At 64.8% G+C, this 15,666-nt stretch overlaps 1 protein-coding gene across 1 annotated transcript; it reads left to right on the plus strand.

Annotated features, from left to right (window-relative positions):
* The first annotated feature begins 132 nt into the window (after window positions 1-132).
* PALM (paralemmin) lies at window positions 133-15,451 on the plus strand. The gene is made up of 9 exons (XM_056512865.1): window positions 133-575; window positions 7,275-7,323; window positions 8,270-8,350; window positions 8,442-8,572; window positions 9,702-9,819; window positions 9,944-9,965; window positions 10,218-10,280; window positions 11,279-11,410; window positions 12,669-15,451. The coding sequence occupies exons 1-9, from the start codon at window positions 571-573 to the stop codon at window positions 13,235-13,237; spliced, it is 1,170 nt and encodes a 389-aa protein (XP_056368840.1). The 5' UTR covers window positions 133-570; the 3' UTR covers window positions 13,238-15,451.
* Window positions 15,452-15,666: the final 215 nt, after the last annotated feature.

Genomic DNA, 15,666 nt, shown 5'->3' on the forward strand with positions numbered 1-15,666 from the left:
GCAGGGTGGCTTAGGGCTTCCTGTGGCAGTTTGCCCATTATGGCAGTTGAGTTGGGAAATGGGGGAGTGGAAAGGGGGAGCAAAGAGTCGGCGGTTCCTGGAGTGGGGCAGGACGGAGCGGCTGCATTCACAGGAGGGGGTTACACACTGACAGGGGCTGCGTTCATGGAGGGGCTGTGAATGCAGCCCCTCCAACCCGCCCCGCACCGGGCACTGCACAACCAGGACCCGCTTCGGGACCCCCAGCACCTGCCACAGCTCCGGGGACCCCCGAGGCCGGGTGACGGGTGGCAGCGGTGGCGGGCAGGGACCCACCTGGGACCCCCAGGAGCAGATGAAACCCCGGCGCGCCCCGGGGCCGGATGATGGGCGGCGGCAGTGGCGGGGCGCGCCCGGCAGACGGAGCTGTGCGGGAGGGAGGCGGGAGCACCGGCGCGGTCCCGACATCCCTGCGCATCCCGCAGCCCCGCCGGGGATGCCGCCGCCCGCCGGGCCCTGAGCGCCGGGACGCCGGCGGCCGCCGGCCCCGCTCCGCCGTCTCCCGCCCCCGCCGGAGCCGCCGCCGGGACCATGGAGTGAGTACCGGAGCCGCGCCGGGACCCCGGCACCGGGCCGCGGCGCCCCCGGGCCCCGCCGGCTGAGACCGCAGTACCGGGGAGGGGGGAGCGGGGAGCGGGGGCCGGGGCTCGGGACCCCCCCACCGGGGCTGCGAAAAGCTCGCTCCGCCGGCTCCCGGAGCTCGTACTGGGGGCTCGTACACCCCCGATGCCGGGGCTGGCGAGTCCGAACCTGGGGTTTCATATCCCCCTGCTCCTGGGCACTCAGCACCCCAAAACCGGAGGCTCGCATCCCCCTGATTCTGGGGATTCAGGACTCCGATCCTAGAGGTTTGTATCCCCCTATGCTGAGGCTTGGGACCCCAAAACCGGGAGTGGGGCTCGCATCCCCCCCCCTTCCTGGGCTTGTGACCCCAAAACTGGGGGCTCACATCTCTCCAGATGCTGGAGCTCAGGACCCCAATACTGGAGGCTCCCATTCCCTCGGTTCTGGGGCTCGAGACTCCGAATCCGGGGCCTCCTTCCCCCTGGTGCCGCTCAGCAGGTGCGGCCCCTCCCCGGTCCCTGCCCCGCCGTGGGGTGCTGGAGGGCGGCTCGGGGGGCAGCAGCAGAGCCCCCGGCGTGGGTGCGGGGGGTGCAGAGGGTGCGGGGGGTGCCGGGGCTGGCAGCGGTGCAGGAAGCGGGGGGGGATGGGGAGGGCGTTTATTTTTGTGTTTTGAACCTGTTGTTGCTGCTGCGTGTGGTGGGGTGAGTGGGTGGAAAGAGCTGCGGACCCCTCCCTGCACTGCACCCCCGGCCCCTGCCCAGAGAACCGGCTGTAGCCAGGGGATCCTCACGAAGCGGGTCCCACCGGAGAAGTCTGGGCTGACGGACACTCTCCGACCCCGGCCTCATCCTTTGTGTGCTGCGGTGGGGCCCTGGCCGGTCGCTGGGAGCTTGGAGCCGGGCGGGTGGGGGAAGGACGGAACAGGCAGGGGCCACTAGGGGCTTGTGGCCACGGTCTGTCCTACCCCTGTGCTGGTTTTGCCCCTTTAGGGACCAGCAGCTGGTGCCAGGAGGGTGCAGGGCTGGGGGGCTGCTCAAAGCCAGCACTGGCCCTGTCTCACCCAGGCCTTTCCTTCCCTCCCATGGCTCTGGTCCTGACGGTGGTGAGCACCCCAGCAGCTGCCTGGGTTTGGCACTGGGCATTCCTGGGGCAGGCATTGACCCAGGCAGCTTGGGGTCAGCCAGCCTGTGCTCCTGTGGGCACCTCACCTTGCACTGATCCACTTACCACCGGCTACTGAGACAACGGGTGCTCAACAGGTCCCTCTCAGCACTGCCTGTCTCCCACCTGGGAGCCCCAAGAGGCCGTGGGGCACTGGCAGGGGTGGGGGTGTCCTGGGGCCAGGGTGGGCTCTGGCTGATTTGGAGCTGGAACTGAGCAGGGGGCACCAGGGGGATGTTTTGGAGACTGGGGTGCAGCAGCTGCAGGACTGGGGAGGCAGAGTGGCTCCCCGTGCTGCTGGAGGGGCCAGAGGAAGGGCCAAGGTTTTGGAAGCTCCACGGCGCCACAGTCCCTGCAGGAAAGAGCCTCTTTGGGGAGGAAAACGTGCGTGATTTGCCAAAAGGCAGCAGCGAGGGGAAGGGCAGAGCCGAGGGGTGTGCCGTGCCCTGGGGAGGGGGTGAGGAGCTGCTGGGCTGGACTGGGGCTCTCCTGGGGCGGAGGCGTCTGGGGCTGGCGCTGAGGTGGGGGATGGTGCTGGACAGGATGGTGGCTCCTGCCCCTGGGCTCCACGTGCTGCTGTTCACCCTGCTCTGAACCCTCCCAGCAAGGGCCAAAGAGCCCATGGAGGGGTGCAGAGGGTGCTCCACACACCGGACCTGCCGATGTGTTTTTCTTTGGAGTGAAACTCCACGAGTGACCCCGGGTGGGGGACACAGCCACAAAGCAAAACAACACGACCCCTCCAGCCACTCAGCTCCAGAGTGTGGCCGTGGGGCTGGAGGATTAGGAGGGCCCCAGGGCAGCTGGGGACATGGCAAGATGCTGCCCTGCTGTTGGCCTGGCTCTGTGGCAGCCAACGGGTGTTGGGGCGGGCACTGCTGCCTTTGCCCTGGCTCTGCTTTGCCTTGGCACGGGCAGGAGCTGGAGGAGGGTCCTGGCTGACACAATCCACTGGTGCCCAGGGAGGTTTGGCAGGAACTTTCCAACTCTGGTAAAGGCTGTGCTGGTCCCAGTGGAGCTGCTCTTGTGCCCTCTGCTCCGGCTGCTATCGGTGCTCGTGAGCAGCTGGAGATCCTGCATCTCACATCTGGCTGCTCTGGTGGTTTGTCTCAGTTGCTGCTCTCCCCTTGGCTTTGAGGGTCTCCTTGGAGCAAAGGCTCTCCTAGTCCTGCCTTCCCAACCCTGATCTGAAGCTGACAGTTGCACTCAGGGGAAGGAGGAAGATTTCTGCCTGAGAAATAACTCGTGAGTCCTTTGGGAAGGGACTCAAGACCTTGCTCTCTGCTGGCATCCAGGGAGAAGTGAAACCCAATCCAGACCCTGCTGCCTCCTGGTCACATGCAGGGAACCCGAAGGGGTCAGGTCTGTCCTGTCCCTGTGTGCAGCTGGAGGAGCAGCACTGTCACCCTTCCCAGCTCTCCCAGAGGAGCCCATAAAGCTCCACCACAGAGGACCCCACAACAGCACCCAGCCCTGCTTGGGGCTGGCAGATCATGGGGTTCAGAGCTCAGCTGCATGACGGGGCCTCTCTGCCTTGCTGGGAGGAACTAGAGCAGGTTTCCTGGGAAGCTGCTGGTGTTGACATTCCTTCTTCCTGGCCAGAAACAGCCCCTTTCCCCAGGGGCTGGGGGTTCCTGTGGCTGTAGCTGTGCTGGGAGCTGTGCTGGGAGCTGAGCTGGGGCTCCAGCAGGAAAGATGAGGAGCTGCTGTGCCCTGGGACAGGGTTGAGCAGAGGCGCCAGGACTGGAGGCACAGCCCAGGTTCCTGAGTCTCTTTGCTCCATCCGGAGACAAGCAGCCCCCAGGTCCCAGACAGGAGCCACTGTCAGGGGCAAGGATGAGCCTGGAGGAGGGAGAGGAGCCGGGTGGATCCTGCCCCAGACAGGTGTTTCCTGATGGAGCCTGGCTGGACGTGGGTTGGGCCCAGCCTCTGGGCTTGGCACCGAGGACTGAGCTCCCCGTGGGTGTCAGGGCTCACAGGGGTGCCCCTGCCTGGATCCACATTCCTGCTGGCTCCTTGGAACATCCTCTGTGCCTGTGCTCATGGCATTGCTGTGGGAAAGCCACCCCACCACACAAGAACAGGAACCCAGGGATGGCTGGTGACAGGAGACAGGTGCCACATCCTGGCTGGTGACAGGAGGCAGGTGCCACATCCTGGCCAGTGCCAGGATTGCCTGTCCTGGCCAGCCAGTGCTTCTGGGGGTGGGGAGCAGCCGGCTCCACTCTCATTCATGAATTGTGGGGGGAGTTTCCTGGTGGAGCCTTGCTCCTCTAACTGGAAGGGAGCTGGAAACCCAAGGGTTTGGAGGGCACTTCAACCATTGTTTGAAAGATCTGTAATTTTCCAATCAAACTCCCTCCCCAAGCCTCCGTTCATCAAATATTCATGGGATCCATTTTCTCCTGGCACTCCCAGCCCACGTCTCAGCCCGAAGAATCAATCAGGCAGCTCTGCTTGCTCTAATGCATCTGCGTTTTCGGGAGCCTGGGGCTGCCATCTCCTCCCCCCGCCTCGCTCTGTCCCTGTCCCCTCCCCGGGCAGCGGCGATGGCTGTGGCTGCGCGGGGAAGGCAGCTGGGAGGAGTGGGATGCGCACTGGGGGGATGCAGCAGCAGCGGGGGGAGGCAGCCACACCGTGGGGCAGGGCAGGAGCAGCACCCCTGTACCAGGACCTGCGCAGGGTCCGGACCCTGTGCTGGGCACGGGGATTTCTGCCCGTCATTGCCCGAGCCGCTGCCGCTGATTCATTTGCCTTCATGGTCGATGCACGGCGGCCCCCGGGCGGCTGCAGCCCCCTCCCCTCCCTCCCCTCCCCTCCCGCGCTGCCATCGGGGGCGTTCGATGCCGGCCCCGCTGTTAATGGCTTTGTGACAGAGCTTTGCAGCCTCCCCACGGCCGCGCCACTCCGGCCAAGGGGCTCCTGGCATGGGAATGGTGCTGGAAATCGGCGCTGATCCCTCGATTGCTGCCTGTTCCACACACCCTCGGCCTGTACAGGGGTGGTGCCCATGCAGGGCGCTCTCCTGCGTTCCCCCAGCTTGGAGCTGAGTGGGTGGGGAGGGAGGGGAGGTCAGGGGACCAGAGGAGCGGCTTGAAACGGCTCTTCACACATTTGGATGAGCTAATGGGAAAAAACAGAGGAAGGCAAATAAACATTATTGTTTCATGTCAGGCGGGAGGAGACAAAAGGTCACGGGCTTCCCTTGTGATGGTGGGAAACGGCAGCATCAGCAAGGGCTGGAAAGAGCTGGAGAGCCAAGGGAGAGCACGGGCGAGCGCACGGGCGTGCGTGTGCTCACGCGTGTGTGGGGTCCAGCCTCGGGCTGGGGACTGCTGCTGGCAGCTCCCAGGGCATCATGTCCCTGCTCCTTCTCCCTGCTCCTTGTCTGGGCTGGTGGGTCCTGAGGAGCTCAGTGGCACCGGGATCACCTTCCCACCCTTCCTGGCACCCAGGATGGATGGGGAGCACCAGATTCCCTAAGGACGCCCCAGTGATGCCATGGTTTTGGCTGCTGAGGTGCCAGGCCTGGGGAGCCCTGTGGTCTCTCTGTATCCCCCCACATCCCCTTGAGCATCCCCCCCACATCCCCTTGGCACTCGCCCGTTGCCATAGCGCCGTTGCCATGGCACTGTTGCCAGGGAACCATTGCCAGGGAACCGCCTTCATCAGTCACAAGGGCCGGCAGCAGCGGGGCCCCATCTCAGCGACCCCAGACGGGGCATGGCAGGCAGGGTGGGGCTTTTGGGGAGCGTGGGACCCCCTGCCTCCCCCTCAGAGCCTGGGACTGGGGGGGCCAGGGTGGTCCCTGCTCAGCCCCCCTGGATGGATCAGAGCCCCCAGGGCAGGGTCTAAACAAGCTGAGAGAGATTGCAGCGAGGGGCATCCAGCCTGTTTTGTGTCTCTCCCTGGGCCAGGAAGATTCCTGGCGTCTGACCTGGGAATGTGGAGAGTGTAGCAAATAATGGAAAATAAAAGAGGATTGAGGAGGGAGGAAAAGCAGAACAGAATGTTTCAGGAATGCTGTAAAAGTTTGGATCCATCGAACAGGGCAAGATCCAGGAGAGAAACAGGGCCCAGTTCAACGCCCTGTGAGTGTGGGGTGCCAAGGGCTGGACTGAGCCGACCTGTGGCCCCAGACCAGGAGGGAACCCGTGAAGATGGGCAGCCCTGGATGTGTGGGGCTGGCGGGGGGCACACAGGACACACGGGTGTGAGAGCAGAGCCGTGCGCCTGCGCCCGTGAAACAGCCACAGCGTCGCTGCAAACAGCACGAAAATAACCAGCACGGAAGCGACACCTTCCCCGTTTGTTTTCCTGGCCTGGATTTTGCGCATCGCAGGGATCCCCAGGGTGTGGGGTGAGGGGAGGACGGCGGCTCTGAGCAGCTCCCAGCTAATTGCTGGCTTCGAGGAGGGAACAGACGGGCAGGGGCTCCTCTCTCCCTACAGAGTCGTGGGAAAGCCTGTGGGGAGCTGTGTGAGGGCACATACATGGCTGGCATGTGAGAGCCCAGGGTGTCCTGTGTGGGGCTCAGCACCCCGAGCCCACCCTGTGTAAAAAACCACCGTGGGCAAACTCCCTTCCTGGGAGCACCGAGTCCCCCTCTGTGTCCCTCGCTCTAGGAAGCGAGCGAAGATGATCCATCGCTTGACAATACCTCAGTGCCTCCCTCCCTAATTACTGCCACAGCTCAGCACTTCGTTAGCACCGTCTGGCCAGCAGCCAGCGGCTCCTATAGCGCTGGAGCATGCAGGTCCCAGCCGGCCCCGCCAGCCACCCTAGCCCCACTGAACCTGCACCTGGTGCTCTGTGGCGTGGGGGCTCTTGCCAGGCCCTGGGGGCTGTGCTGCTGGTTGGACTGGCCTGGGTCACCACACCATGGGGACACAGGAAGGCAGGTGGGTGGGCAGGTGGCTGAGGGGATGGGGGTAACCCCTCCTTGCAGCCCTCCAGTGCACCTGAGAGAGCTGTGCCAGGCTGCCACCAACAGCATCCCCAGCACGGCTGTGGCAGCCCGTGCTGCAGACCCTGAACACAGATGTCATCAGGAGCAGAGCCTGTTGTCATGTGTGTGTGTGTCTGAGCGTGTCAGTGTGTCTGTCTGTGCATCTGTGCACATGTGAGTGCGTGTGCCTGTGTGCGCAGCCCGGAAAGGTCACTGTCCGGGAAAGGTGTCAGCAGCCAAGAAACCGGCTTGGAATGGAAAGCCTGAGCCAGATTGGAACGCAGGGGCAGCCAGAGCGTCCTGCTCCAGCCCCTCCACGGTCACGGTTTCCATCTGCGCCACGGCAGGAGTGGGTCTGCATGAGATGAGTCCTCCAGGTGCTGGGCAAACTGCCTGTGCTGGGGGATTGGGCAGGACAGGGGCCAAGGGGTGCCTGACTCAGGGCAGTGAGGAGGAAACAGAAGGGAAGGGCTCAGCCTCTGTGTCTGGTTTGCTGGTTGCACACTGTCCCAGTCACCTGCCACTGGTGTCACTCCTCACAGGTGCTCTCTGCTCTCTGCAGGGTCGTGGAGGCCAGCACCCTTCAGCAGGAGAGGCTGCAGGCCATCGCGGTGAGTCCCTGCTCAGCCCAGTGTCCCCAAGTCCCCGTGTCCCCAGGTCATCACCTGCAGCACACAGGGCAGACACCAGCGGGGAGGAGGGTGCAGGTGCTCAGCCACAGACTGGGGGTGTCCAGCAGCTGAACAACGACTCAGAATGGCCCGTGCCAGTGTGTGTCCCTGTGGGAGCTCTTCCTGGGGTGTCAGAGCCAGAATAGCTTGGCTGCAAGGTTGAAACAGGGACAGAGCAAGCAACAGGCAGCTAGGAGGTTTAATTAACGAAGCAGTGCCTTGACGAGCCCCAAGTGAGGGAAATGAGTGATGATTCTCTCTCCCTCCCTTCCCCAGGAAGGACTGAGGATGGTGCTCTCCAGCCATGCCCATCATGGGCACTAGTAATTACATTAATTAGTGAGCAGCTGGGGGCCCCGCTGAACGACCCCTCCCAGCACAGAGCAGGGCACGGGGCTGCTTGAACCCACTGCTGCCCCACGGCAGCCCCACTGCCCAGCCCAGCCGGCAACCAGCCTATCTCTGCCGCACAAAGGGCAAATTGTTCTGGACCAGAGGAGAAAGCGCCGGGTGACGCGTCCGGGCTGGGTCTGACTCTGCTGAAATGATCTGGAGCAGCCCCAGGACGGGTGGCGGGGAGGGGGGACGAGGTAGAGGCCGCGGGGGCTGTTCCCCCCGCGCTGGCAGCTCGCTCAGTGGGGCCGGCCGAGGGGAAGGTGACATTTAGAGATGGTGAACAGAGCCCAGGCTCTGCCCCAATTTCGCTACACCCTCAATGCCTCAGTTTGTCCCGGAGGGTGGGGAGGCGATAGCAGGTTTGCCGTGGGGAGTTCCCAAGGCTGGTCCCACAAACCCCTGTCCCCTTGGCCCCGCTCCTCCCCGGGCGATGCCCGGCTTCCACCCCCTCCCCACGCCGACCCCGGCCCCGCCGCTCCCGTCCCGCCAGGAGAAGAGGAAGCGTCAGACGGAGATCGAGAACAAAAGGCGGCAGCTCGAGGATGACAGGCGGCAGCTGCAGCATCTCAAGGTGAGGATCCCCCGGGACCCCCGGGCTGCCTCTGCGCCGCGGAGCCCCCGGCTGGGGAGGGCAGGACCGTGACCCCCCTTCTGCTCCCCAGTCCAAGGCTCTGCGGGAGAGATGGCTCCTGGAAGGGGCCCCAGCTTCTGCCTCCGAGGAGGAAGAGGCCATGAAGAAACAGATGCAGGAGGATGAGGTGAAGACCAAGGAGCTGGAGGAAACCATCCAGAGGTAACGGGGCCAGTGTGGGGCTGGATGTTGGTGTGCAGTTAGAGAGCACTCACATCCCTCCAGAGACCCCTGGGCAGGCGGGTGCTGAGATTGAGCTGGATCCCATGGCTGGGCACAGGGCAGGGTAGGCTGAGCGAGGAGGTGCCCCCAGGGTGCTGCTGAAGCTCACCCTGAACCCTGGATGGGTTTTTGCCAGCTTTGGTCCAGGGGCTGCAGCCAGTCCCAGAGCCTGCCCAGCCCTCTGAGCATCCCCAGCTGTGCTTTGTCTGGTATCAGTGGGAGCCACAGGGTGGCTGGGACCCCCGGGGGCTGCTCGGAGCCCACCACCCTTGATGGCAAGGTGCTGGCTCCCACAGATTTCTGTCCTCATTGCGGTGGCCCAGCCCTTGGGAAGGGGCGGGCGGCGGGGGAGGCTGAGAAGGGAGATGGCTCAGCCCCTGTCCGGCCCCCTTGTCCCTGGGCAGCCGCGGGCGGGGGCTCGCAGCCCCGGCTCGGAGGTGTCCCGGCAGCGCAGCAGGAATGCAATCAGTCACGGTGGAGCCGCTAATTACCGAGCATCGGTGCAGAGAGGGGTCAGGCACGAAGGGGCCTTTGTGTCCGGCTAATGGCGCGGTGCATTCCTCGCCGGCGCCGTGTGAGGAGCCCGGGGGAGCTCTGCCGGGGGCGGCTGCCCCCGCAACAACCCGCGGGGACTCCTCGGACCTGTGCTACATCCCAGTGGGGCTGTGCTGCCAGACTGCTGGCTGAAAACAGGAGGTTGCCCTCGTGGGAAGCTCAACCGGGTTTCGAGGGACACCTGCAGGAGCAGAATGATGATGGAGCAGCCTCGCTGTGGCCACCAAGTGAGGGACCACAAGTGTGCAGGGGTCAGTCCCAGTGCCCACGGCAGGGTCTCTGCCATCTACTTGGTGCTGAGCCCACTCAAAGTGGGTGCTGAGCCCTGCAAAAAGTGACAGCCATGCCAAAGTCTCTCTGTCCCTGCACCTTGTGAGCCCAGGGGACGATTTGTGTCTCCCTTCTCCTCTGCACTGTGCTGCTGGCCTGTGTTCACAGCTCTGCTGTGGCTGCCTGCACCACAGTCACCTGCCCCACACTCCCCTTGGCCTCTCAGCCCTGACTCTCCCTGCAGGCTGGAGAAGGAGCTGGAGACGCTGGAGAACAGCAGCTCAGTGGCTTCGACCAAGGAGAACCTGGCAGAGGCAGCAGCCAAGGAGGAGAAGGCTGAGGCTGTCCCCAATGCACAGAAGGTGGGCACGGCTGCCATGCCAGCAGAGGGGTCGGGGTCTCCAGCCCGGGTGGGGATGGGTGGGTGTGCAGTGGGTCTTTGGCAGGTCCTAGAAGCTCCTATAACCTCTCCTTTCTGTTTTGCAGAGTCCCCTGGGCACAGTTAAGGGTAGGTGAATCCTGATTCCCCTCAGTCGTGGTTCAGCGCCAGCCATCCCCTCCTGCTGCCCTGAGGCTGGGGCCAGATGGGTGGGGAGAGCCAGACAAGAGCCCTGTCCCCGTGTCCTGGGCAGTGGTGCCCTGAGGTGGGGGAGCCCGTCCCAGGTGCCAGCCATGGGAGGACACGCTGCCCTCCCCGGGCCTGACCCACGGGCACTCCAGGCGATTGTTTGGGCTCAGGCGCTCATCTCTCCATCTCCAGCCGACAAGAGGGTCTCCAGCAGCCCCATGAAGGCAGTGGAAGGCAGTGACATGATGAAGGCGGGTAGGTGCCCACTGCCCTGGGAGGAGAGCTCCTTCCAGGCTGCTTCCCCCGCCCTGCGCTCCGCCCTCGGCTCGCTGCCGCCGCAGCCGCTCCCCGTCGCGCCGCTCGATGCCTTTCCAAGCCCAGGGCACAGAACATCCGTCATTGCAATCACAGGGTTTGGTCTTGCTTCCACCCCACGGTTGGTTCGTGGCTCGGGGCCCCTCCGCCTCAGCTCAGTTCCATGTCTCTGCTCCAGTTTCATCCTTCCTGCTCTGTTTGCAGCTTCTCTGCTCAGGGGCGAGGCAGCAGAGTGCCAGCCACAGGGAGCTGTGGGGCACACGGGGCCAGGCTGCCTGAGCTGGGGGGCTGCTGCCAGCTCTGCTGCTGGAGGGGCTCGCTCTGGTTTGGGGCAGTGGCTCAGACCAGACCATGGCACCAACATGGGGCAGAGCCTGTCTTGGGATCATCAGAGCTAAGCACCATGCACAGGGCTGAGGGGACCCCACTGCTAGCAGGGACTGGCCAGGAGTGGCAGGAGAGATGCCACGAATCACCCATCCCATGGGGGCAGAGGGGCTGTCCCAGCACCAGCACCCTCAGTGGGGGTTGCACCTCCTCGAGCATGAACTTGGCTGCCAGCCCAGGCCCCACAGCCAGCACTGCTGCCTGGCTGGACAGATGGACATGGCTCAGCCCAAGAACCACAGCAGCCACGGAGGTAAGGTGATGCCAGCAGCACCAGGATGGGCACGGTCCCATGGTTAGGAGGGATGTGCCAGGGATGTCACACCCGCCTCTGCCATTCACTGCTCCTCGCTGCTGCCTTGCTAACACTGCTGAGCCCTGCTGAGCACCACTGGGCCCTGCTGAGCATCACTGAATCCTGCTGAGCCCTGCTGAGCACCACTGAATCCCGCTGAGCACCGCAGTGCTGCCGCCACACGCCGCCAGCCGCAGAGCAAGGGACAGGGAGGGCCAGGGCCACCGTAACACGCGCTGTCCTCTTTGTGTCCCAGCCATGTACTCGGTGGAGATCACAGTGGAGAAGGACAGAGTCACTGGGGAGACCAAGGTCCTGTCCAGCACCACCATGCTCCCCCAGAACCACTGTCTGCAGGGGGTCAAGGTGTACGAGGATGAGCTGAAAGGTACGGGCCAGCCCACGCCGCTGGCCGGTGCAGGAGCCGAGGGCAGGGGACGAGGGAGAGGCCACCCAAACATCCCAGCGGGCACCCAGCAGGGTGAGGAAGTGCGGGGGCTGCTCCTGACAGCTTTACCAGCTCTGTGAGGGCAATCCCTCACCGACTCCAGTGGATCACAGGATCGTCGTGGCAGCACAGTGTGGATGGGCCAGCCCTTGTTTGCACATCGTGACCCTGCACTGCTGGAGAGCAGAGAAGAGGATCTGTTGTGTCCAAGACTCAGGAGCCTGTCCCAAGGGCAGGGAATGAGCACTAGCAGCACGTTGGCCTGTCCCACAGGCTGGCAGCGGGGAGCATGGCTGATGGGTGTGGTAGAAATGCAGCACTAGGGACTGGTCCCTGTCTGCAGCTCCTGCTTTTGGGAACATCTGGGAGCCTGCTCCAGAGGGCCTCGTGAAACCCAAAGGACAAGCTGTGGAAATGAGGTGTCTTACTGGGAACTGTGGTGGCTGAGTGCACCGACCTCCTCTTCAAGGAAAACACAGTGCAGTGCTCCCTCTGTGTGGCCGTGGCCATGTTGGCCCTGCCAGGCTGGCCACTGTCCCTCCCTCTCTGGCTGCCCACTGAGGCAGTCACACTGACCATCACGTCATGCCCCAGGTCAGGTGGAAAACTCAACACCCTGTGGCCACTCTGGCCACGGTGCCACCTCTGCCTCCAGTGCCACGAGCAGCCGGGGTGGGGGAGCCTCATCCCCGCCAGGCACGGGGCCACCAGGTGCAGTGGTCCTGGATGTGGCAGGAGGTGGTGGGAACGCTGCTGAGCATCGCTGGGGTCCCAGAGGTGGCAGTGGTGACCTGCTGCACGGTGTCACGTCAGCCCCGGCCGAGCCGGGCGCCAGCAGACGCTGTCCCGCCATGGGCAGCTTGGCCGGCTGTCGTGGCCTGGCAAACGGCCACGGCTCCCGCAGGCTCGCTGAGCCTGAGGCCTCGGGAACACCTCCTTCCACTGGGCTTTTATTTCGGTCTCCCTGGCTGCTGTTGGGCAGGAGCCAGGTGATGAGAGAGGGTCTGGAAGCAGCTCCGCTGAGGGGAGGGTTGGGATGATGTGAGAGTTCCAGCCTCAGTGACCTTTGGAGAGGGGAAGGGGCTGCTCGCTGACCACACAGGAGTGGGGCTGGGTGGGTCGTGCCAGCTGGAGCTCTCCCAGATCACCTTGTGCCCCCTTGCAGCCACCCTCACCCTCCCTCCTCTTTTCCCCACAGTGGTGCATGCGGTGGGTGCCGAGGACGGGGCCCTGCAGAACGGGGCTCACCCCCTCAGCTCCTCCGAGGTCGACGAGCTCCTGCACAAGGCGGACGAGGCCACCCTGAGCGAAGCTGCCGGGCGCCAGACCCCTGCCAAGGCTGCCAAAGGGGGTGGTGGCAGCGCCCCGGGCAGCCAGAAGCCAACGCCACGGCGGGAGATCACAGGGCTGCAAGCCAAGGTGCCACCGGGCGAGGGGACAGAGCCCAGCCAGGAGCAACCCGTCACCATGATCTTCATGGGCTACCAGAACGTGGAGGATGAGAACGAGACCAAGAAGGTGCTGGGGCTGGAGGGCACCATCAAGGCGGAGCTGGTGGTGATCGAGGATGCCGAGAGCAAGCCGGAGGCGGCACACAAGGACCACGCACCGCCCAACGGCACGGCGCTGGAGCCGGCGGCCGCCCAGCCGCTGGGCGAGGAGGGCGCGGGCGGGCAGAAGCCGGGCGCCAACGCCACGGATGCCAAGGAGGCCGAGCAGGAGGCAGACGTGAAGAAGCAGCGCTGCAAGTGCTGCACGGTGATGTGAGCCCCCCGCCGAGCCCCCTCCGCCCCGGCCCCTGCTCGCCAGCCCGGCTCACCGGGCTCCCCCCCCACCGGACACACAGACCCTCTTTCTGCAGAACCGGGGAGATCCAACACGGTGCCAACAGGGCCGCAGCGGGCAGCAGCAGCTCGCCCCATCTGCCCGATGCCAGCCCCGTGCCGCCCCCCACCAGTGCTGCCTGTGGTATTTATTAGTGACCCCCCTCGCCCCTCAGCGCGCCCACCCCGCCACAGCCCGGCCTCACCCCCCCTGCCACCGGCACCGGGGTCCTTCCCTCTGTCACCCACATCGTCCCAGCCGCCGTCGGAGGGTGGAGCTGCCGGGCAGGGGGTCGGAGGACGACACTGTGTCCGTAGATGACTCCCCAGGAGCCGCCACCAGCGGGACCACGGTGGGCACGGGACCCAGCCCTGTGCCAGCGCCTCCCTCTGTGCCTCCATCACCCACTTCTCCAGTGGGGAAAGGCCTGGGTCTGTTCCCCGCTGGCTGCCCATGGACATCTCTGCTCCGTGTGTCCTCATCCCTGCGGTCCCAGGCTCTCACACAGAGCGCGTCCAGGCAAGGGAAGGGCACTGAGGGCAGCGTCCCCTCCCTGATACTTGGCTGTGGTAATGGCCAGGGCCACCAGGGCTCCTGCAGGGTCAACCCAGCCTGGCCCCAGGCCTGCTCTGCTCCTCCTGGGCTCAGCTCCACATGTTGGAGCCCCCCACTCTGGTGCTGGCAGTGGCAGCCATTCCTCTGTCTCGCTGTTGGCCAGTGCCCCTGGGCTGTGGCCAGCGCTCATGTCCTCCTGGGGAAATGCCAGTGAGGGAAGGGGAACCTGGGGGGACCCAGCCTTGTGGGGCAGGAATGGGGTGGGGGTCCTGTGTTTCCTTGTGGCAGCAGGAGTGTGGCCCAGCATCCCATCCCCTTCCTGCCTCTGCCACCCAGCAGTACCAGCTTTGCAGAGCCACGTTCTGGGGTCCCAGGCTGCAGCACTGGGTCCCCCAGGGGAGTGGGGCAGTCCAGTGTGTCCCAGTACTGGCACTGGGAGGTGCCAGGGGTCTGGTGTCCCACAGAGGGCAGCCTCCCTGCTGCCCCACCTTGCACCCCAGCCCTTCAGTGGGGATTTCACCACCAGCACCAGCGTTTTCTCCCCACTGAGACCAGCTGGGGCAGGCGGGGGGGTGGGGGTCCCCTGGTTTTTTGTCTCCAGAGCCCACATCAGCTGCCCCTGAGCTGCAGCACCCAGGCTGGCAGTGCCCAGATACTTGTCCAGCTTTGGGCAGGGTGCAGCCACTAGCAAGGGATCCTTGTATGAGTGAGAGGGTTTCTTCTGCTGTGAGGCTGGGCAAGCCCCCAGGGATCCCCCAAAGCATGTGTGCAGCAGCATCCACGCTGCCCAGCCCACCAGGACACCGGTGGTCGAGCAGCCAGGGATGGGGCTCTGCTCCCCCCAAGGATGAGCCTTCCTTCCCCTACATTCCCCTTGTGTGAGCAGTGACACCCCCTGTCCTCCTGACATCCCAGTTGTCCCCCAGTTACCATCCAGGCTGCAGTTTTCCCCCCAGTAGAGTCATTGCAGGGCTGAGGGGGGAGGGCTCATGGTGCCACCCCAGTCCTGAGCCCCAGCCAGCACCCACAGCATCTGGGAGAGGCAGGGCTGGGGAAGGGGGGCTTTGGGAGGCACTGCCAGGGGAATCAGGGCCTCTCCCACCCCATCCACTGCTGGGCATTGCTGCAGAGCAGGGCATGGGCTGGGTGCCACAGGGCATCTGCCCCCATAGTCCTGGGGGGAACATCACCTCTTTCCACCCCACATCAGTGGCCAACACCACCCACCCCATCCCACCCTGGGCCCTGCAATCCCCCAGCACCAAGCTGGGGCTCCCTCCTGCCCTCGGCACCCCCTGCCCCTCGGTTGGCTTTGACCCTGAGCCCAACCCGGCCCCTGGGGCGGTGGGAGCAGGACCAGACCCCCGGGCCGGGGCTGGGGTGTGAGAGGAGTGGGGGGTGGGCCCGGCATCGTCCCCACCCGGCCCCACAGCCCCCCTGTCCCCTGCCCGGCTCTGCTGAAGTGCACTTCCCGTGCCCCTGAGCTTTTCACTTGTGCCGAAGCCGTTTGAATTCCTTTCCCTTCCCCTCCCTATCCCATCCCTCCCCACCCCGTTGTTTGTAAAACACCCAAACTGAGCAAATAAACTGTGTGAACAACCAGCCTGGAGCCACCGGTGGGTGGGAGGAGGCTGGGCTGGGGATCCTGGGAGGGTGGGGATGGAAGGTTTGGGATGGGGATGTTAGGGATGGGCTCTGCTGTTCCCTCATTGTATGGGCAGAGGATGAGGGGAGAAAGGGAATCTGACACCCAGGATGCTGGGAGGAAAGGGATGATGCTGCCCTGGTTTCCTGGATGCCCCAAGGTCCCATCACCA

This window comes from Oenanthe melanoleuca, chromosome 28 (assembly GCF_029582105.1).
Source record: "Oenanthe melanoleuca isolate GR-GAL-2019-014 chromosome 28, OMel1.0, whole genome shotgun sequence".
Lineage (NCBI taxonomy): Eukaryota > Metazoa > Chordata > Aves > Passeriformes > Muscicapidae > Oenanthe > Oenanthe melanoleuca.